The following is a 24,825-nucleotide window of genomic DNA, read 5'->3' as shown; positions in this document are numbered from 1 at the left end:
TAAATGGAATGTAGCTGATGATAGTGGCTGGGAATTGCTGATGTCCAATCTCCAAGAATGTCCTTCTTTTTCTAACCCTTCATCCTCTTTCCATTTTTCCTTAGCAATTGTAGTACTTTTCATCACCCTGAGACGCAGCAAAAAAGAGCCCCTGATCATTTCAGAGGAGGACGTGCGGGAGAACGTGGTAACCTATGATGACGAGGGGGGCGGCGAGGAAGACACCGAGGCCTTTGACATCACAGCCTTGAGGAATCCGTCTGCTGCCGAGGAGCTCAAGCACCGGAGAGATATCAGACCGGAAATGAAACTCACCCCCAGGCACCAGACGTTTTCCACCCTGGAAAGTATAGATGTTCAGGAGTTTATTAAGCAAAGACTGGCTGAAGCCGACCTAGACCCCAGCGTCCCGCCTTATGACTCTCTGCAGACTTACGCCTATGAGGGTCAGAGATCAGAAGCTGGGTCCATCAGCTCGCTGGATTCAGCAACCACACAATCAGACCAGGATTATCAGTACCTTGGAGACTGGGGACCCGAGTTTAAAAAGTTAGCTGAACTCTATGGAGAAATAGAATCTGAAAGAACAACTTAGGGGGTCAATTCTTGCAACCTTCTAGAATTCGCTTCCTGAGCAAGTGGAGATATAACTTCAGCAATGGCAAGGAAGAAGCTTGGAAACAGTACTAGGAACTAAGCAAGCAGAGCACAGCTACTGTAGAAACAAGTGCCCTTTTCATGATCGAAACTGGGTTATTTAATCGGAAGAAAGTCAAATTAAAAAAAAAATACAGAGAAAAAGCTATTGTTCCTTGTGTATATTTTCAATTGCTCAATAAAGTCTGTGTACTGTTTAATGAAGAATTCCTGAATTAAGCCAAACAATGATATTTGTTTCAATATTTTGTGATTTCTTTTCAAAAGGAAAACTGAACAAAAAGTTTCCAAATCACTTATGACTGATTTCTAGGGGTGGTACACTGTAAAATGAAACTGGTGAAGTTAGTCACAACCTCTTCTTCCACTATTTCTGGTGGACTCTTGAGACCCACACCCTGTTTTTGTGACACATCTCATTAGCTTTGTCTCGTGTTGAAATGACACGAGATATTTCCAATATACCAGGCCACTCTGTCATGGACTTGTATGTATCTTTTTCCTTTGCCCTCCCCACTTCTTTTCTCCATATGAAATTGATGGAGCATGGGGATTTGCTGCTTGCACTATGATGTATGCAACTTCTGTGCACCAGTTGTGCACTGCTCTGAATCACGGAGACTACTGTCTCTGTCCTGCCTGTCCCCCTTTATTTTAACAGGAGAACCCCCTTTTTTAAGTGGATAGAATGAATGTTTTAAGATATACTCAGATCATCTATGTCAGGGAAAGATTTAATTTAAAAAAATACAAAAAAACCTACAAACCTTATCCTGTACAAAACATTGAGGAAATCTATACTTTTTTCCCCCATTTGTTTTAGTGCATTTACGTCAACAATTCTGATTATTCCTGTACCTAAAATTGGTTGTCAAATATTTGATGATTGGTTTATACTTGTCTAATTTGCTTATTTTTAACATGGCAGTCATTTAAAAAAAAATGAACCTCATATGATAACTATGTAGTCTGAAAAGACTATCCTCCAACTTACATAAACTTCGTAAACTTATGATTGACTTGTCTTTATTCCTCACAGAAGCTCAGACTTTCCCCATCTCACTGATTGATTAGCCCTTCATGTTTGAGACCCACAGAAAATGTGTAGGGCTTGGAGCAAAAAAATAGGAGGTTCCCACTTATTATTCTCAGACACGTCTCTTAAAGTCAGAGTCCCAAACTACAAAATAGAGATGGCAAAGATTTCCCTGCTTAACTTACAGGGTTATGTGAAGATCAATAATCATCTGTAAAAATGTTTTGCCAACTGCAAAGTGTTCTGTTATGTAAAGGCTGGCAGACACTATCATTTTCTAATTCCATTAGTTCATAATTATAGAGTTACATATATTTTGAATAAAATACTAAATTACCATGGGATAATTTCATGAAACCTTCAACAGTGAATTAACTGCTAACTGGAAATATAATGTGAAAGGTTAATTCTTTTGACATTTTCCCAAATAGGCTAATTTTTTTTTCAGAATTTCTTGGGATTTTCCCCCTAAATTGCTTAGATAACAGTTTTCTGTTGTTGATATTGGTCGTGAAATAAAAATTCATAGCGTAATGATCCTAGTCTCCAAAAATGACCACATTTATGTATTTTAGATTAATTGTAATTTTGAAACCCTCAAATTAAGATTTATTTTAAGGGGAAGTTTTGCCTTTGCTCTTTAAATATATTATAGAGTCTTCAAAAGTTATATGCCATTTTCTGTCTGATTCTACTGATGTGCAAAATTTTGAATTTTGCCTCTGTTCACAACTGCCCTGTGCTATTATTTTTCAATTTTGAGGTATGGGAAGTAAGTAAATTTAATTTGAATATTTCTCAATTTGTGTTTGAAGCCTGAGGAATAAAATGTAATTTAAGTTTTTAACAACATTTTAACTTTCCAGATGCTGCTTTATCATTTTTTATATCATAATAGTATGCAGTCCAGTATAAAGCTAAATCAAAAGAGACAGGGGCTTTGGGGAACAACCTCTAGAGACCCATACTCTGATTATGCAAATGTTGGGCTACATTCACCCTGACAGAAGGATCCACATTTGAAGAATGACTGTGGATGCTGGTGCTTTGACTTTCTTATGCAAAGAGGACCAGGAAAACCAGGTTTTGGATGTCCCGTAGGTTTTTCGATTTAGATTTTTGATAAACTATTCACAGCTTTTGTTTTGTTTTGTTTTAATATTCATCTGGCAACTTCACAAGTAAAGGCTTGAAAGAGGAGAATACATGTACAAACCACTTAAACATAAAAGCCAAGGTCCTCTGCATGGTTTTGAGTATGGAAACATTTCCCTGATTTTGTGGAAAAAACACCCCAGATCCATCTGATTTTAATTACACATTTTAATGATAATGGATTGCTTCTAAGCCCCTGATATTAAATCTCATATAGAAGCAAAATGGAGCTTCTGTAGTATTGAAATAATATGTTCCTATATTGATTTATTTGAGAATTTTGTTAAGGAAAGCATTCCAAATATTATTTTTATATAAATTCTGAAATGAGGCAATTATATCATTATTATAAGTATGGACTGGGTCTCATATTTTTTAATGTGCTACTTTGGGTCAAAAAACCAATAATGATATATAAATGTTCTGCCAATGGACTGAAGTCATTTAACATTCAATACCTTGCTTTAAAAACTTCAGTTTATCAGTGTGAAAAGCTAATTCTCAAAGAGTTTAGTGGGTAAAGAGTTTGCACATACTCTGAACCCTTTCTAGCCACAGATAATCAGCTATGGAATATGTGATTCCATATGGATTCCACTATGGAATCGCTAATGTGTCTCAGCACATTTTGTAAGCCTTGGTTGATATTTACAGAAAAAATATAACTTTGAAATCAATTTACTTATTTCCAAGAGAAGAATTTTCCACAGACGGACCTTATACAATGTGGTAGCTGCTAAATTAGAGGAAATACAAACAGTTATAACTTTTTTACCCAATGGCTTTCTTAATAGAATTTATAAATTCCAAATAACCTTTGTGCAGACGTAGGTCTTGCAGAAATTACTAAAGACCTATCATCATAAATTCTTTCTATGATAAATCTGTACATACACAGATTTGAAGGGGAAATTGAAGAGGAAATTATCCCTAAGATAAGGCTCTATGCAAAGTTATGACTTTCCCATAACCAGGTATAAGAAGGAAAATATTCTGAGAAATGGCATTCATGTAACCACACACCCATACAGACATATACACACACATATGTCTTCTTGAAGAATATTTAGAGAGTAAAAAGTATTCAAAATAGTGACTTAGATATTGATATGATCCAAATATGTGATGCATACAAAATTTAAGTACCCAGCATATGGAAGATTCAGCAAGAAATTAACGAACATTCTTTTTGGCTTTTATTTTGTGTCTAGCCTCAGCCTAACTTTCAGTGCTGTCCATGATTGAAGCTGGTTTCACAGAGCAGAAAAAAATATTAATGATAAATCAAAATTTTAGAAACGATGATTTAATGAACTCAGTGTGGCTATTAAATACTAAAAAGTGATTTGACTTAGATTCTTAGTGTACTGCAATGTAGTCAGAAGTCTGGGTCAAAGAAGGACAATGTACTAAGTATACACCATTTTCAGCAATGTTGAAACCTTACATAAACGATTAGTCATTGTTTTATTTGTTCCTACAAACCTACATCCATAACTTTGATTCATTGTCCTTTTGGTTTAGCTGAATATATAGGGAAAACACAGAAATTCAGGTAGACTCATTCATGTCAGCAGCCATCAAGAAGTTCCAGGTACACTGGAACACTGGAACATGCATAGATCCAATAGGTACACTGGAACATGCATAGATCCAATATTTTTTGGTAAAAGCTTCATCTGCTTTTTAGTATGGGCAGTGCTTGATCAGCTATTCAACAAAGCAGAACTCTAAAGCTGATCATTCTGGAAAGAGGCAAGAGTACCATTTTTCAAACTCAAATTGTACTTAGCTTCAAGGTATGGTTACATTCAATTAATTTACTTGCCTTTCAATTTCAAGAATAGAACAAATCTCAGAACCGTCCTTGGTAGATATGTGACTCAAATCCTCTCTTTTTTTTACCCTTTAGGATTAAAGGCAAATCACATATTATCTGAAGGAAACAAAACCACTTCAACTTTTATATTCTACCTCATCAGCAGAAGGTAAATTTTTTTTGTAATATAGAATTAGAAATCTCATAAACCCCACAGTCAAAAGTAGCTCACAATCATTTGAAGATAACACTAGCACAGAACCCACTCTTTTTTCAAAGATTCCAAATACATAATTTTAAAATGAAAATATTAATAGCAACAGTTTTTAACATGTCAAAAGATATATTCTGCCTTTGGCTTCTACCAATGAAAGAAGTAGTGAGGAATTTTTTGTTTTGTTTTGTTTTGTTTTTGTTTTAATTAGAGATTAAAAAAACAAGTTGTGTTCTTATTTGAAGTTTGATAAAAAAAGCTTTTAGGCTAGTAAGGAATGATTACATTTATCTTCTTTGCTGAGTCTATTGAATTGAAAGATTTTTGCCCTTCTACAGAGACGTCAAACCTATTTTAGTAATAATTTGTTTTTAAAGTCTTAGGTGAAAATAAATGGGAAAATAGGAATTCAAAGAATCCTGAAATGATATTCTGTGAGGAAGTCATGTGTCATTTACAGATGGAAGTGGATTCATCTGATGATTTCGTCTTATTGCCCAGCAATATTACCTTCAGAAATAAAGAAATGGGCCATAACAGTTAGTGTCACCCTAATGATTTTATCAAGGCAATTTTCCTTGTGTCATAATGCACCAAATTCTTATTCTAAAACATTTATTGCCATTTTCAAAGTGCCACTTCAAATGCCTTAGTTTCAAACAGGAATTCATACAATCTAACATTGTGATTTACTGAGTAAGCTCTTCTAAACATGCATCATATGTAAGATACTATTCCAGGCACTGTGAAGGCTGTAAAAAAAAAAGTGTCTTGGTGATAGGTGTTATCATCAATGAAATGAGAGTCTCACTTGAGAGCTAATACCTACATATAAAAAGCTATAGATAATATAATATAAAGCAAAAAGTGGCAAGTGTTCTAAAATAGGCTCAGATATATCTAGAAAAGGTTTTAGGGTCACATTAAAACTGTGTCTGTAGTATGCAAGCTTGAGGTACTCCCCAGGATGTGGGGAATAATACAAGTCCAGAGGGAGGGTGAAGCAGAGGGAGCCGTTTCAACAATTGTCCAAAAGTAGATCATTCAACATGGGATAGAGGACTCATGCAAGGCAATAATGATAACATAAGGTGTTAAGAGAAGTTAGATTTAGATTTAAGGTGATTCAATGGCACTCATCCTTTAATCAATGTCACTGAGTTTGTTTTTCTCCTAAACAGAAAAATGACCATGGCCAGACATCTCTTTTAAGAAACTCAGTCTTTCATTAATGTCTATCATTCAGTGAAGATATCTTAAAGAAATATTACAGTCATTTGTGCCTCCAGAAGGAATATTAGATTATTTTAATTATTTCCAAAAGATAATACCCATTTTAGGAATATATTTTAAGAAGGTAAAAAATGAACAAAAAGACATAGGTGATTTACATTTCAGGGTTTAATTGTTGGGTCATTTAATTTGATCAATTTATTCATCCTAATAAAAATAAATTTAAATGAGGGCAAAGGAGATACTTTTAAGAACAATATTTATTCATATACATTTATTCTTAACTGGACAAATGTGCCCATCTTCTATAATCATTTTTTTAGGTATAAAAATATTTTTGGACTAAAAAGAAATAATAACCAAATACCAAAGACCAAATTGATGCCCTATTAAAACTGAATCAGTTATTTTTAATTAGTCACAAACTTTAGTGTTTGTGACACTAGACGTCTCATACTCTAGTGTTTCGTTTTATTAAAAAATTTGCATTTGGATTTGTTTTCAAAAAGTGACTATCATAAACATGAAGATGCAATGATAGAGGTAGATTTCTTAAACCTACAAATTCCTACTTTTAAATCTTGTTTCTCACTTTTTCTTTTTTCACATTTACTTGCTTTTTTAAAAAACAACCCTCGAAAAGCTATATTTGAGCAATTTCTATATCTCATGTATTTTTCAGAACGAATTCAAGAAAATGTTTTTCAGAAATAGAAAGCAGTTATCATGTTGTTTTCAAGGTTTAGATTTTTATCACATTTTCTCTCCCTCTGTCACTAATCATGCCCTTCCTCACCAAAAAGTTATAAAAGAAAATTGCATTCAGAAAAATACTCTGTGACAGTCACTTTCCTGTGAGCCTGTTTCCTTCCATGATGTGGTTTGGTTTTTTTAGCTCTTTCGGTCAGCACTGTGTATTTCCAATCTCCTGGAAGTCATCCTGTCTTCTGTCTTCCAAAGATAGTTGGGGGAGAAGTCATTTTTGTTCATATGAAATATGTTTCAAATATTTCAGATGGCTTGGACGATCCCTTTCATAAGCCATTGTAATTAAAAATGAAATTGAAATAGTGCTTTCCTCCTTTTAAGCATTTTTAGTATCATGTTTTAAAAGCTTAAAGTACAATTTTTAAAAAATCAGTATAATTTTATGGATACCCTTTCCTTTCCTTCAAAGAGACATTAGAAAATTGTTTTCTCAGAAAAACTAACACTGAATAAGTCTCCCAAATTTCATCACCTAAGTGACATTTTTCTCTTTTCAGATGCACATAATTTCTCATTGATTCCACAATGATGATAAATGGAAGTTAGCATATCAATAAAATACTTCATGAAAATTTAGTTTTAATCATATCTTCTCATTTATGTTGTGATACGATGCTTAAGCTTCTTTTAATTTGAATTTTGCTAAATTCCCCTCAGAATATGATTTCCAAGGCATGGAAAGATTAACATTCCTTCCCTGCCTCTTACCGACATTTGTCATTTCCTTTCATTGCCCCGTTTTATATTTGCTGTCCTACCATCCTTAGCTGTCTCAGATTCAGTTTGAATGAATGAATAATTCAGGGAAATGAAAGACCTGACTGGGACAAATAACTTTTTTAAAAAAAGATCAGAACTCAGCTTTCTCGATTCCTAATCAATGTTTTGAATTAAAACATGAAACTGGAAAACATTAACAGAATATATCTATACTTAGATTAATAAGGAAAAAAAAAAAACAACCAAAAACCTTAGGACTTGGAGTCCAGGATTGAGAACATGTCAGGAATCTATGACTACAACTACTTATATAAGTTTAAATGTCATTTTAAACATTGTTTAAATTCCCCTTCCATTTAAAGTAGAAATAATATCTTTATATTTACCTCACAGAATTGATATGAATACCAGATGTAATCTTGTGTTTGAAACACAGAAATGAGTAAAGTTCTTGGCAAATTATTTTTTTATTATCATGGTTTCTTTTCTGTTCCTCAACCTTCCCCATCTTCTGGCTTCAGAAAATTGTGACTTGGGCTATAAATTACAGGTATGAAGGCTTTGCAAAATTTCAACACAGACTAAGCATGGTGATGTATTCCCCACCCAAGCAGGCAAAGAATAGAACCATCTACTATAGCCATTTGATCCTTCTTTTCACCATGCAGAGGACAAAGGAAATTACTATCTCATTTCACTATGTGTCTTTGATTTCCTTTAATAACTTTAGTACATAAAAGTCTAAATATAAGATTAAACTAATAAATTAGAATTGTGTTATAACTTATACTTAATACTCTTCTGTGTTTCAGAATCTTTTTTTCATGAAAATCAGTTTCTCTTGTTGATATAATTATTTTAAAACTTTTTTAAAAAGAATTTTTCTGATTTTTTAAGAAGACATAGAATTGAAATGTTTAGAGCAAGGTTATATGGAGGTTCATAAAAACTCTGAAAATTCAAGAGAAACAAAACTCATTAGCATAGCCATGAAGAACATTTTTCATTATTAAGGAAGCACACTTCTATGATATCTGAGAGCTCTTTGCGTGGTGTTACAGGGATTCTATCATGAATAATAACACCATATTATTATATAATAATTAATAAACACCAAAATATAATAAATACACAAGTGTCATGTAGTGCTTGGAAATTCTTAAATAGAATAGACGTGATGCAGGATCTAGAAGAAAACCTGGCATTTCCTTCAAATTCCATTTTTTCCTCCAATTTATCCACAACCTTAAAATACCAGGGTGTTAATTTTAATTGAAACATTATTTACTGTGATAGAGTTATATCTGTAATAGAGAAGAGAATCTATTCTCCAATTTCAATCAAAGAAGAATGTTCCTATTTTAGGAAACATTGAACAAAATAAAAATGATTTCCTCAGAGGCTAATCCTTCACCTGCCAGACAATAAAACTTCATATTCCACATACAGGAAAAGAAACACTTGTTTTCATAAAACAAAACTTCCTTTTGAGGAAATTGACATCAGTGAAATTTTATTAACACACAGTAATTTAAGAATATTAAGACGGATCTTGGACTTCCCTGGCAGTCCAGTGGTTAAGACTCCGTGCTTCCACTGCAGGGCATGCAGGTTCCATCCCTGGTCAGGGAACTAAGATCCCACATGCCACATGGGGTAGCCAAAAAAAAAAAAAAAAAAAAAAATTAAGACAGGTCTTATTGGAAACAAGAATACATTCTGAGAAAATTTCTTCTTTTCTCTATATCCCCATCACATGCCAGCCCACTTCTGTTAAATGTCAGTCTAATCTCCTTGTTTACTGACAGGGTAGAAATCCCTGCATAAGACACATAACAGAATTCCACAACTTTCCCTTTTTCTCTCCCAAATCTTATTTTGTTTCAACAAACAAATTTGACATCTAGAACTCTTCATCAATCCCTTTGAAGTCTACATCCATAGCTACTTATTTTTCTGTCAGTTAGTTAAAGGATTGTTCTCTCAAATTTTCATTCAGCCTTTACACAGAAAAGACTGTTGAAGAAGTTCCAAAAAAAAAGCAACGGACCAAAAAACAAAAAAGTTTGTGTTGGTGAAATTGTACAGGTTCCTAGAGTGTTACTCCCTGGCACAATCACTGCTTTTTTGCCAGTGGTTTCTTTTTTTTTTTTTTTTAACATCTTTATTAGAGTATAATTGCTTTACAATGGTGTGTTAGTTTCTGCTTTATAACAAAGTGAATCAGTTATACATATACATATGTTCCCATATCTCTTCCCTCTTGCATCTCCCTCCCTCCCACCCTCCCTCCAGGCGGTGGCACACTTGAAGTCCAAAGGCATTCTGCTGAAGAACTACGCTTGCTCTAGAAGGCTGGTCTTTTTGTTCTACTCACGTCTTTAACTAATTAGATTGTGGAGGGAAACCTGCTTGCTCAGAGTTCACCAATTTAAATGTTAATCTCATCTAAAAACACCCTCAACTTTGACACATAACCTTAACCGTCACCATGGGTACCAGATTTTGTCAAAGGCTTTTCCAGATCAGTTGATATGAGTACATGGCTTTTCTTCTTTAGCCTGTTGATATGGAAGATTCCATTAATTGATTTCCAAATGTTGAAACAGTTTTGGAAAATAATGATAAATTCCACTTGGTCTTGGTGTGGAAATTATTTGTACTGCTGTATAATAAAGACTTTGTTTAATCTTTGTCTTGTGTTCCTGGGATGAAGCTTCTAAACCTTTAGCATGTCCTGAGTGATAGGAGTGTCTTTGTTATTCATAGTGGGCCCCTGAAATCATCCCTTAGTTTATGCTAATGAGATAACTTATGGTGGATCCCCAATAGTTTCAAGTTGAGTAAAGGGTGAAAGCTGACCATGCCAGGAAAACCAACTATGTGATTTGAATGTTGGATCTTTGAGCCAGGTGATTTCAGCCCAAACTCAGAGGTGTAGACGGGGGCTAGAATGAAGTACAGTCATTTAGACAATAATTCAATCAATTGTACCTGCATAATGAGGCCCAATAAAAACTCTGGATATCAAACTTATTTGAGCTTTCTGGTTGGTAAACACAGGGATGGGTCAGGAGGGTAAATTTCTTAATAGACATGTCTATTAAAATTGTTTCTTTCTCCTTGTGTCAGTTTCAGTAGTTTATATCTTTTGAGGAACTGTTCATTTCATTTAATTTGTTGAGCTGTTTACAGTATTCCTTTATTATCTGTATAATATCTCGCTCAGCTTACATCAGTCTTCTTTTCTTGCATGTTGTCTACTTTTTCCATTAGTACCCTTACCTATTAATTATAATTATTTTATATTCTAAAAACAGTCATCTTTAAGTCTAATTTGATGCTTCCTTGGTCCCTTCAGGCTGTGTTTTGTCCTTGTCTTTCAACATGTCTAGTAACTTTAGGTTGAAAGCCTGATATGGTTAGTCAGGTAAGTGGGGCTTATATTATGAGGTTTAATGATCTTCTAGCTACAATTTGAACACTGTTTAATGTTTGTGTTACCTGCACATGCCAGAGAATTCATAATCCTCTATTGTCCTTGTTTTTGTCTTTCCTGTTGTCCTGAACTCCTCCTTCAATAGATCTGTGCCTCACTGCTCTTTTGGTTGTAATCCACTGTTTCCGTTGTATATAATACACTGTAGCCCTGTTGATATGGTGGTAAGAAGTGGGGAAAGGGAAGTACCCTATAATCTTGTGATTAAATCTATGCATTTTAGTTTTCCTGTGTCCTTGGGCTGTGATTTTTTTTTCACAAGTGCTTCTCAGTTTACACCCTCTCTAAGTCTTAGCCTAGAGATGAAGTCTCTTCCCTTAGGTGGAATAATGCTCTGATAAAGCCTTTTTCTCATTTCCCTTGTTACAAAGAAAAAACTATGTTTATTTCTCAGTGGTTGATTTCCCCTCACCTTGCTGGAGCCAGAAGGAAATCTTTCTTGACTCTTTGATGCAAGAACTTAATGGAATTCTTATAAGTAAGAACTTAATTGTGGGCCCCCTCGAGCTTGAGGCCCCAGGATTTTTTCATGCTCACACTAGTCCACAATGAGCCTCTAGCAATTGGTCAAAATTACCACTCAACTGTCCCTATCAGTTTTGACCCCAATGGCCTCTGATCTAGGCAAGCAAATCTTGGCTGTTATTCTGTGTATTTGCGTTTCTTTCTAGATTTCTGTGTGGCAGTTCTTCCTAAGGCCTCATTTCTCTGATAGGTTCAAGAAAATTCATTGATTTTTAGTTTATAGAGTTTTTTTTTTCTTCTTCTTCTTGTAAGGATGGGATTGGTGACTTCCAAAATTTTCGTATGTGAAGGCTGAAACCAAGAATGGTCATTTTTAATACATTCATTCTATTATCATGCATTTAATAAGCCTTTTTATTTAGTTGAATATATTGATTCCATATGCTCATTTGTATCTTTTTTATTTCCAGAATCTTTCGTCTTCCATTCTTTGAGGTGACCCTGCTAATTTCTGAAGAGAAGGGACAACTGTCACCACAAATTCTGACCAAATTGCAGAGCTGTGAGTAAAATAAATGATTGTTGCTATTGTAAAGCACTGACTTTGAAGTGATTCATTATGAATTAGTAAAAAACTAGAATACCTAGGTTAAGGGAAGATTTTTGTCATTGTTGTCTTATCCAGTACTAGAATTACTATCAACTAGGAACTATCTCAAACTAAATAATCTGATGACACTTGCATTTGGAGTCCTTTTTCAGCCTTGTATTATGGCTAGGATGTGTTTACCAATTCTTAGAGGAAAATTGTCATTGATCTTACTTCGCCCTCTTAGATCCAGACCCCAAAATGTGATGGGCTGCTCTCTTTTCTGTCTCCTTTTACAGTGTGATTTTCTAAATTCTCACTTTTATTGATGTTTCACTTTTCTTGCTCCTAGACATATGAGGAGGTTTCTAATCTGAAGTCCCAACTTTCATGAGCCTGTAAGCTTTTTCTTTTGTCTCCCTATATATGTGTGTATATATATATATTTTTTTTTTCTTTAATTTATTTTTGGCTGCATTGGGTCTTTGTTGCTGCGCACAGGCTTTCTCTAGTTGCGGCGAGCAGGGGCTACTCTTCGTTTGCAGTGCGTGGTCTTCTCATCGCGGTAGCTTCTCTTGTTGCAGAGCAGGGCTCTAGGTATGCAGGCTTCAGTAGTTGTGGCACATGGGCTCAGTAGTTGTGGATCACGGGCTTAATTGCTTCATGGAATGTGGGATCTTCCCAGACCAGGGCTTGAACCCACGTCCCCTGTGTTGGCAAGCAGACTCTTAATCACTGCGCCACCAGGGAAGTCCCTCCCTATAGTTTTTTTAAAGCATAATTTCCAGGCCAGAAAGCCCATGGAACCACTGCTGACTAGACAGCTTGCTTTCCTTTCTGGATTCATGCTTTTTCATTGTTTGGGACCCATGAAAATTCCCTTTATATAATTGTCTGCTCAGCTGTATCTTTTAAAAGTATGTCTGTATTTTATCAAATATTTGAATTGTTTTCCACAAAGAGGCTTTCTTGTTTTTTAAGATATCATATGCCCTTGTTGCCAGAAAGAGAATTAGTTTGCATTTCTACACTCTTCTTAAGTTCTTATTTTAGAACAATTCTCTAAAGGCTAGTAACAAATCATGCCAGATATATCTCAAAAAAAAAAAAGAACAAAAAAAAAACCAACAAACACACACACAAATCAGTTGTTATTGTATTACACCTCAAATAAAAGGAAATAAGTGAAAAGGATATGGTGAACCATGTTCAATCATTTTTAGCTTGAGAATATATTCACTGCCATCACTTGCTTCTGTTTTTTAATTTGGAACGTTCATTTAGTGAGGATCTTTGGGGGTCATGAAGGAATTTGTGTTTGCAGGAGTTTATTGCTATCACTCATAGGAAAAATTCTTATCAAAGCTCACACATCTCTTGGGTGTATTCTCTTTACTTAAGAATCCATGTAAATTTTGCTTTCACAAAAGGAGGGTGAAGGTTCAGCTTTGAATCCCCTCTTATTTCATCCACTTAATTTCTTCATGTGTTGAATATATGTGCACATACACGCACAAACACACACACATATAAAATTAGAATTACTGTTTTCAACCACAAATCCCTGCTAAACCATAGAAATAAATACATTTGTATTTTCATTCATTAAAATAATTCACAGAATTACCTAGTCATGTATTTTTAACTTCTAGGTATTTAATATCTTAGGTCACATTTTTAATATCTTAGGTCACCTTTAATATCTTTAGGTCACATTTTATAAATTATATATTTATAATTTACTATATTATGATCTAGGAATATGACTTTAATTTTTGAATATTTAAAATATTATAACCGAATGGTCTGATAAATACTCTTTTAAATATTACATGGATATGCAAGAATATTTATTCTGAGTTCAAGGGATGCAATGCTTTATATTGAAAAGAATTCTGATACCAAATAGTTTATTATTTTCTTCATGTTTTCATAGTTTATTCTGTCTGACATCTTAGATTTTGTTGAATTCAAGATGTTTATAGGGAATGTCTAAGTTTGCATTGTTTTTCACTGCTCGAGTCTTTCAAACTGAAGACATGTGTATTTCTCCAACTTGTCAGTATTGCCTTCCATTATTTAACTGTTTCTCTCTTCCATCTGCTCCTTTTCTTATCATAACAATATTTTTATTAATACATAAGTTATTGAAACTCTTATTCCTCATACTTGTCTGTCTTTGTATTTTCACTTTGAGTTTTTAGATATTTCTTTGATTTGGTATTAGAGGTTACTAATTTAGAAATTGATGGTGACAATCCATTCTCCAATTTATCTATTTTTGCTGTGATTTGTTGTTGCTTTTAAGATCTAGATCTTTATCGGATTCTGGTTGAATTTCCTGAAATATTATCAACACCACTTTCTTGCAAATGTAGTCTCTTTCCTTTAGTGACTGTGTTGTTGGTTTAGGCACCATATTTAGTTCTACCTTCTGTCTTTATACTGTTGTTTTCCAATAGAAATATAATGTGAGATAAAAAGTGTAATATATAAATATGAGTATATCATACATTATATAAAATATGTAATTTCACATATTTTTAGTTTTCACATTAAAAACAAGGAATAAGAAAATGTAAAACTAATTTGGATAACATATTTGATTTAACTCAATATATAAAAATATGAAACATATCAAAATATGACTGTAATATGCAATCAATATAAATATTAATAAGATACTTTATTTTTTGTTGTATTTTTTAAACTGGCTGTATGTTTTACTCTAAGCAGACATCTTAATTCAGTCACCAAATTTTCATCAGTTAAAATGAAATATAGTCTCGTATGTATATATCATTTTTTTTTTCAGATTCTTTTCCCTTATAAGTTATTACAAAATATCGAGTATAGTTCCCTGTGCTATACAGTAAGTCCTTGTTATCAATCTATTTTATATATAATAGTGTGTATATGTTAATCCCAACCTCCTAATTTATCCCTCCCCCCCATACTGTAAATGCTTTAATCTGGATTTTTATACTTAATATGATATCAAGAGCCTTTTTGTTTACTGTGCTGTACACCTGAAACTAACATGATATTGTAAGTCAACTCTACTTCAATAAAAAATATTTACAGTAAAAGAAAAAAATGAAACGTAGTCTCACTCATGGGAGCCACGTTTCAGGTGCTTAATAGACATAGGTATCTATTGAACAGTTCAGTCCTGGTACTTGGACACCTTAATGTGTTGTTATTTGACAATTTTTCTTTTATTCAGTTCTGGCTCTTAGAAAACACAAAGGATATAATACAATATTTCTCTTACTATACCAGTGTTAGAACAAGGGAAAACTTAGCTGACCTATTTTCTTTCTCAGCATCTTTGAGACCAGAGGTAATAGGGATTATGACACCGACAAAATCTTGGGTCCCTTAGGGCCAAGTCATGAAAAGATACACATACAGGTACTAGCATGATGATCTCGAAAAAGGTATAAGGATAATTTGATGAACTTAACAGTCTTTCATGATTAAAAAAAAACTTTAACAGAAGAAACTAGAAGAGAAGACACGTAACAATAAAAACTCCAGGCTTCCCTGGTGGCACAGAGGTTGAGAGTCCGCCTGCCACTGCAGGGGACACGGGTTCGTGCCCCGGTCCAGGAAGATCCCACATGCTGCGGAGCGACTGGGCCCGTGAGCCATGGCCGCTGAGCCTGCGCGGCCGGAGCCTGTGCTCTGCAACGGGAGAGGCCACAACAGTGAGAGGCCCGCGAACCGCAAATAAATAAATAAAAATTAAAACTCCTTATTGAAAATTAAGGTAGATGTAACTATGTTCATTGAGAAATCTATTAGGAACAAGAGTCGGACACGTTATTGAGTCTACTATTCAATATATGGAAGACCTGATCAGAAAAAAAGAAAGAAAAGAAAAATAGACATTTTTATGACAAGAATTTCAGAGAAAAAAAAAAGCCTTTATTTGAGATCATGTGAACATCTGAGAAAATCTAGAAACAATTTATCAATGGTACAAAGAAATTAGTAATTTCGCTAGACACAAGTGTATTGGGGATAAATGAGTACCTTTCTTTATAAAAATAAAGTTTTTAAGTACAATACAAATTAAAGAAGTTATTATTCTAGATAAAAACAAGAATTATAAACCTTACTTTTATTACCTGAAATATGGATCAATTGCATTTTATATTTAGATTCTACATAGATGTGACCTTCAACAACTTATTACGGCAATCAAAGTTTACGGCCAGACAATTCCATATGATACTATGCAGAAGGATGACTTCTGGGACATTGTATCATGAAGTCAGCAGATCATCCACTGTCATATTTCTGGTCTGTCTTCTAAACAGTTTTTCACAGAATGTATTTAACATTTTATTTCTTAGCCATGTTCTTACTGGGCTTTTGCTATCAATATTTGGACATTGCCTCAGTGGAAAGACAGGTGTTATGCCTTAGGATTCTTTACTTGGTGGATGAATTAGTATGTTTTTCCTTCTAATCAACAATTTCAGATGTTCTATGGCAATGTATCACAGTAACCAAAAACTGTGACAGTTTGTTTCTGGATATTGTGTCATAGTACTAATCAATATGATACTCAACAATAATGGAAATTTCTATAAGCTGTGCTTTCCAATATGGTAGTCACAGTCATATATGACTATTGTGCAACTAAAAAATTGAAGTTTTAATTTGATTTAAATTTTCATAGTCATGTTCAAGGCTAGTGGATAACTATATTAAATAACACAGCTATAGATCACCATTGTCATTAGAAAAAGATGTTACCTCTAAGTGTATTTTGTGTTTAAACATCAATATACCATTTAAAAATATGTCCTGTTTTGAACATTATGGACATAATTCTATCATTCATAGATCAAAAGAAGGAAGAGTTTTCTTTCCACCTCAACATATATTGAGCTTGACTACAGTATCCTCAAAGTGCTCTCACACAGGCTCACTAAATAAATGAGCCAATGAACTCATTAAGGACAAACATAATTTTGTTTATGGGAAAAGCAGAACTTATTTGGCCTCATTTAGAGCATACAAGCATTGTGTGTTGCTCTCTACTTAATAAGCCATGATGTAGATCTGGATAATCTCCCAAAACTAAAATTTTGGAAAAATGAATAAGTATACACCATGCCTTCCTTTTCTTCATAATAGGCATAAATAATGTGATACCATGTGTGACTCATTTTTTAGGCCTACAAGGTAATCTAATTTATATTTTATAGCATCTCCAAATATTCTATGAATTAAAGAAATCACTTAGGTTAAAGCAAAATAAAATGCTATGTTCTGGTTTTTCTTTGTTTGCTTTGTTTTGTTTTCCCCTAACAATAACTATCATGAGAACCTTAAATTCACATGACTCCAAATGGCTATAGAATTTTTAAGTATACCATTTTGTCGAGGCATAATTAACATAAAATAAAGTTCACATATTTAAAATATTCATTTTGATAAGTTTTGATGTATGCATATATCCTTTAAGCCATTATCACAGTCAAAATGCCAAAATTTTCTACTAGAGTTGAATTGCATAGTTAACAGAAAGCAAACTGAAAGAAGTCAGATATTTCAAAATTTTATATTCTACATGAAATAAGTAATTTACTCTACTACCAATGGAAAATAATGTCAATAAATAATATTTCCACTGTCATCTTTAAGATCTAAACTTTAGAATAAATACTAAATCACCACAGCACATGGAGAAGACAGAAAGTAATCCCTTGTCAACCAATGCTATTTTCATTTAGAAATAGTCACCCATCATGATTAGCTTATGCTACATAAGCATTTGTAGAATGGAATTCAAGACACTTGAATAATGATAGAATAAGAAACTTGGCTCTCTTCTCAAAGAAGTCAAACTTATATAAGATGTCATTTTATGTGTCCCCAAAGAAACAGTGACAATATTAATCCACGTGTTGGAAAATTGCCATTCTGAAGGAAAATAGGATTTTATTTTATGAAATTACAGTGGAAGTGTGCAGTGAGAAGTGTTAATATCTGTTGGAATTTCGTGTAGACTCATATATAATTCAGCCAATGAAGGTTTTAATAGATGTGTGTGTTAGAGATTTCTCGCAATATTCCATAATTCATTTGTCTTTCCAATACTCCAGCTACTTCTTCCATTATTTTATAATAAGTTGGTATATCCAGTCTTATGAAATGTGATAAAATCATTATAGAGCAAACATCATTTTTGTCAAGGATAACACTTGTCTAGCCCCTTACAACTTGTAAAATTATCTTTGATTAAAATTTTTAATTTTTTTTTCAATTTTACGAGAGGAAACTGACAGGAATAAAACAATATATAACAGTGATTGAGCTAGAGAAAAATCTTTTCATTCTCATATCAGGGACTCTGTTCTCTAGATGGTTAATTCAATTTAAATTTAACTTAGTTTCTGAATATAAATAGCAGCCATATGTTGTAAACAGCTGAAGGCCTAATGACTGATAGTTCTTGCCAAATAATCAAACAATAATGTGAAAGTGGCATGATGCAGTAAAAGAGTATCAAACTGAAAACAAGAAAGGAGACTGTATGAAGTTTTATCTCCCAGATGACAAGTTGTATGCTGTGACATGACTCTTAATATTACTGGACGTAAGTCTACTCATCTTTAAAGTGGGGATAAGACATGGAATCTCTAACCTTAGTTCACACCTCGAAAAGTAGAAAATTCTACATTATTTTTCCTTTTCTTATGTGATTTCACTCAATTTAAGGTGTTTTATTTTTAACATTTAATCATCATTATCATGGAAGAGAATGGATACTCCATTCCTAAGGATTCACAACCAGAAATTTCAGTTCTTTCATTAATTTGCTCAGTTCTAGATTTCCTGAAACTAATTTCTCTGACTAAAGCCTTGAAAATTCAGTGTTTGTACTACCTAGTCAGATGCAGGTATTTTATCTATGATTCCTACATGCTAAAACCTGTGAATCTGTTCTGAAATTTTGACTTTATTTTGCCATAAATTGTTTTTGATTCTTTTGTATCTGTGACTATTTTTAGATTGGGCCAAAAAATGATTAATTGCTCATTGCCATCTGTGCCACCCAATGTCAAGTATAATTCCTTGAAGTTATAAGTGACGCTTACCAATGTTTCAGGCTCAACATCTTGACTGGATTACGAGAGCATTAAACTAAACCTTATGTGCCAATGGGAGTATTCCGTTTAAATTTTCTCATAATTCCTTAATTCCAAAGAGTCTTTCCCAAACATTCCATGATAATTATACGACCACATTAGAAAAATGGAAGTGCGTAAAAATCTAAGGAGTGTGTGAACAAACAGGAAAATGAACACAACTGATAAATTCTTCCATGGTAACATCGAACAGAACTATTTATTAAAATGCAAAACACAAATTTTAATGAGGAAAAAACAAAGAAAGCGGAACACAACCTTCCTTTAAGTTTACCTTGATTGCATTGATGAAGGGCTAACTGTTTCTCAATTGAGAGTATGTTGTTTTTGGTTTTCAGCACAGATGTTCCCTTCTGAAAGAAGTAGACTCCAGTTTTTCACATATATACCAAAATTTGTGCAATTTTTAGGTAGGCGTCAGTCAGCTGTCAGATAAATGATTGCACATCTGTGTTCACGTGTATTTCACAACTGAATTTCATTCTCAAGTCTGGGAAAACATTAATTTAATAACTCACAGTCTGTATCTTAAGTATTTTCAATTTAGTCCCAGGTAGATATCACTAACATATGTGGCAGTGCCCGTTTTACAGTTCTCATATCTAAACGTAGTATATTTTATGCCTCAGACATTTTGATATAAATTTTATTTATTTTTCTCACCTGATTAATTGAATACTTCTTAAACTTGATAACACTGTGATGCTAAGAATGTAGCCACATAGTCTAGTGACCCCAGGTGAAGAATACTAAGCTCCATTATTGTAATTGTAATTGTGGGGTTTCAGACATGCCAGCACTCAACAACGGCTACCAAGGCTACCAATGTTTGAAGGCAGCCGCATTCTTCAAGGGTTTTAAATAGGGCAGAATGCACATTCCTAGGACAACAAATAGTCTAGGTGCTCTCATTCCAAAATTTAGTTGTAAATATTAATACTACCGGTTAGATGGGACATTTGAAGCATTCTGCAGTCAGGAAAACTAATCAAGTACTAGATGCTGTAGAAAGATGGCCTCATTTAATCCTCATTATGATTTGATGAGTTACGAATTAATATTTAGGTAAAAAGTATTGCTCAAATCCCATAGCTTTTTCCTGGCAAAGTTGAGGTTTAAGACTTGGATTTCTGACTCAGTGGAAAGCTATGATTACATGTGCTCAGCATTTTCCTTAGAAAGCAAGATAATGAATATTTACTAACTTGGAATTAAAATATTAACTATACATCAGCTCTTAATTCATAATTCAGGCAAACTTTTTACAAAGAAGACTTATTATGAGTGTCTTTGTGTGTCAAGGATTGTAGCATGGGTTTCAGGATCATATTAAAATACAAAACAATGTCCTATTAAGACCACATCTTTTACTGCTAGTCTGTATTCATAGCAAAATAGTGAATATATTTCATCAAATACTTTTTACTGGGTTATTTGGCAGAAATTATTCCCTGAACTTGACATTTAAAAAATTCCAGAAATTATTTTCTTTCTGTAATGAGGAACTCTTCAACTTCTAGGACGGACCTCAGAAAGAAAATTACCAAACACATCAATTGACTTAAATTAGCATCTTGCCTTTAGAACAAGGATGATTTTTAATGTTCCTTCATTATTAAATTTAACCATAAGCAAAATATACACATATTTATTACTTGATGTTTTTAGAAAGGTGGCTAAATAGAGGTACTATCATTATCAAATAAAATCCAGCAGAAAAAAAATAATAAATCCTAAAAATAGAGTATGGGTACTAAAAATGAAATATGAAGGAGTTATCAAAATATCTTCACAGTATGCTGAGTTGAAGTATTTGGTCTAATAGTAAAGAGTGTTAATACCCTACATTTCCCATAGCTATCCTTGTTACAAGGAATATGCAGTGTGGTTCTCGTACCAAATCCATGTTTGTGCTCCTGCGTGGAATTCTTCCATTCCTAATATCACGTGAAGGATTTTATTTCAACCTTCTTTGAAGTCATTCTTACCCAGTGCTTTATGTTCTGCTCTCCCATGTGTTACACTGATAGAGCAATTAAAAATGTAACGATCATTTCCTTGAATCATTCCCTCTGTATTAATTAAGGAAAAATGATATTCTCTTGAAATTCCTCAGTTGATATTGCAAATGTGCTTCTGTTGCTCATTACTTTTAAATGTTTTTACTCTAGAAATGAGTAAACATGTCATGATGGATTTGCTGTCTCCCCATTGTGAAGGATCTCACTAGCTCTCTTTGGGTGTAGGCTCAGGGTTCACACTCTATCAGAATTACCAACTTTGAGGATTTATAAAGGCTGCAAGGTTTTTTTTCCAGGGAGAAAGCAAATTTAAACTGAGTAAAACATGAAAAAAAGCCATCTCTGTGTATTCCTTACAAATATCCCACTGTTTCCAGCTGCTGAGGATCTATTGGTTAACCATTTTTTACCCACCATATGAAGGCAACAGCAGTTCCATAATGATAAAGAGTCTCAAATTATCTTTTTATTGACTGTAATTACCTCAATTATAGTAAAGCCTATGGACAACTAGGGATACATAATTACAACACATTTGTACTTAAAAATGGAGTTCCAATACTTAAAGATCAATATTTAATGGGAACTACTTTGAAATCAACTGCCACAAGTGGATTTATACTAAATTATCCACAAAACTACAAGATGGTTAAAGATGTTTCAATTTTATTTTACAGAATATCAAGTGTAAAACTCCAAATGGCATGGCCAAATTTAAAAGGAAAGAAAATACGTGTTCAAGACTTTCAGAGTAATGCTCGGCCAGTTTTACAGTTCTTGAAATTGATCTTATTCAACCGGATGAAATTTATGTGAAAAAATTCTAATCAGAATCATAAATAGTTCATATTCATAAAATTGAATTTCAAACCAGTTGTTCCACCAACAACCTATTAAGTTTAACTAAATTTTCCAATAATCCTATTTGGAATTCCATAGATTCAGTCTGCAGGGTGCACTTTCTTCAGAATTACTTCCATTCCATCGATCTAGTAAGACAAAAGCAAGTCACACATGGATTATAGGAGCTTAATTTAAAAGCAAAAGATACAGTATGGTTTTGTCATTCCAAAATGAGCAAAATAATTATGATTTGTAGTTTCCAGATGACAGATATATTTCTAAGAGAATCAAATGGTGTATTTCAGACATATCCATTACTGGCACTCTTTCACTTAAGAGTATATCAAATTTCTGTGTATTAGGCAGAAATGATAGTGGCTAGTCCACGGTGAATTACTTTTCCTAGATGTTTCAGTTGGGGGCTATTTTTAGGTAAAATGCTTCTCATCCAGCTGAACCCTTTGATAAAATATCCAGTAATGGTCAATTATTTTTATAACTTGACCTGTTGTAGCTAATATGCAGAAAGCCACGTAGAAAAAAATGAGGTTAATGAAAGTTCAGGATTCATGATTTTGCCATGTTGTACCTAAGTTTCTAATAAAATTTATCTACTCATCATGTTACTCATCATTTCTTCCCCACTCCCATACCACTCTACTACCTATAACTTGATTCCAATCAGCTTACCTTTTGTTTCTGCTCTATCCATTTACATGAGTCTTGTCTAGCACTGTGATTCCTCAGTTTTTCTCTCTTTTGAGTTTGGCGTCCTTTTTTAACCATAGCTTAACTGATGGTGACTTAGTTGTCACTGTTAATTTCTCCTCCATTTCAAATAAGCAATATTTCGTCTTAACAAATCTGCGTAGTACAGGCAAAATGAACCATGTATGTTTAGACCCAGCTACTTTTCAGTGCTGCACAAAGTAGAAAAAAAATGTCAAATTACATGTTAGAGAAGAATATTTTCCCTCAGTTTAAAACCACAGAGTGGTTAAGAAGGCAGTGTTTTTCTCCCATTATCCTTGTGGTAATGTTTTATTTCTATTTGGGGTTTTAGCACTGAAGAAAAAAAGCCGAAGGCGTTAGAATCATCTTATTAAAATGACTACACAGCATCCTTTGTCAAGCATTCATTTAGGATTTTAAAACGTATTGGAATTTAAAGCATATTAAGAGGTCACTCATGGATTTTACTATGTGCATGCTTCTGGAATTTAGTTAAGTTCTTGAGTATCTAAATTGAGAGAAAATCCTCCCAGTACCTTTTAAAGTGGAATTTTTCTAATGCTATAAATATATCATCCACTGTGACAGAAGTAAGATGTTTTAAGACAACACCTCCTCAAGGACATTACTCAGGTTTTCTCATCCTGGGCATTAGAATCTTAATAAAAATAATTAATTACAGTCTATTTTCCATAGAACTTAGAATGATTCTGGCTTTCAAATGGATAATAAATGCTCAATAAATATGTGGAGAATAGATAAATCAAGGAAAATAAATCATGGGAGTTGTATAGAGATTGTTAACAAAAAACTATGATTTTATATCGGATATATATAAAGTGGGTTGAATTTTAACTGCCAAGACCCTTATACAGAGATTTAGCAAAACTTATTTTTAAAGTGCTATGTACTGATTAGATACCTGTGTTTTCCTCCTTTTTAGTCATTCTGTGCCTTATCGATCTTCTGTTCCACCCTCTATCCCTCCAGCAGCAATCTCCATCAGAATGTCCACTTTAATTTAATGTCAGGGTTTAGACCTCAGTCACTGAAATTTTTCCATCCTTACTTGCTCAAGCAGTGAATTTTTATTAACACTTTCTATAGCACACAGCATACTGACATTTAAGAAACTATATTCTATAAAACGCGTGGTTCCTCCTTTTGGGTGGCAATTACTTTTTCTATGCCTCTTCTCCTGAACTCCTTTGCTTTCACTTTTTAATTTTCTTCAGTATTCTTGAAATTTGCTGAATTGTGAAATAATTTAATTCCTTCTTTGGTAGGAAAGATGCATTTCTTGACTAAGCATGACCCGACTTAGAATTTTTTTAAAAATAATAAACTTGGGACTTCCCTGGTGGTTCAGTGGTTAAGAATTCACCTGCCAATGCAGGGGACACAGGTTCTGAGCCCTGGTCCAAGAAGATCTCATATACCGCGGAGCAACTAAGCCCGTGCGCCACAACTTCTGAGCCTGCGCTTTAGAACCCGTGAGCCACAGCTACTGAGTCCACATGACCCAACTACTGAAGCCCACGTGCCTAGTGCCCGTGCTCTGCAACAAAAGAAGCCACCACAATGAGAAGCCCGCGCACCGCAAAGAGTAGCCCCCGCTTGCTTCAACTAGAGAAAGCCCACGTGCAGCAATGAAAACCCAACACAGCCAAAAATTTTTAAAAATAATAATTTTATAAAAAATAATGATAATAAGAAAAACTTACTTCTCATACAACAGCCTTCCCTCCACCAAACCCCAATTAACAACCTGCACCCTACAGTTCACAATTTTAATCTTTAACCACGGCAATCATTTGTTAAACTACAATACTGCTTAGCCTTTTTGTGTATGTATGTGTGTTTCATTAGTTATGTAAATAGTTGTATGTACATCCGAATGGTTTT

General features: G+C 33.7%; 1 protein-coding gene across 5 annotated transcripts in view; it reads left to right on the top strand.

The window, feature by feature from the left end:
- The window catches only part of CDH18 (cadherin 18), a 1,040,565-nt gene extending 1,031,274 nt beyond the window's left edge, over window positions 1-9,291 (top strand). For 3 of the 5 annotated variants that reach the window (XM_060295678.1, XM_060295679.1, XM_060295677.1), the window contains one exon: window positions 105-9,291. In XM_060295678.1, coding sequence (XP_060151661.1) covers window positions 105-595 — 491 coding nt within the window. In that variant the 3' untranslated portion in view covers window positions 596-9,291. The remainder of the gene's footprint in view (window positions 1-104) is intronic. The other 2 variants (XM_060295680.1, XM_030856604.2) reach the window with 1 other exon arrangement.
- Window positions 9,292-24,825: the final 15,534 nt, after the last annotated feature.

Source organism: Globicephala melas, chromosome 3 (assembly GCF_963455315.2).
Source record: "Globicephala melas chromosome 3, mGloMel1.2, whole genome shotgun sequence".
In the NCBI taxonomy this organism is placed as follows: Eukaryota; Metazoa; Chordata; class Mammalia; order Artiodactyla; family Delphinidae; genus Globicephala; species Globicephala melas.
Note: the sequence above shows the minus strand (reverse complement) of the source record. Positions and strands in the feature narration are given on the sequence as shown.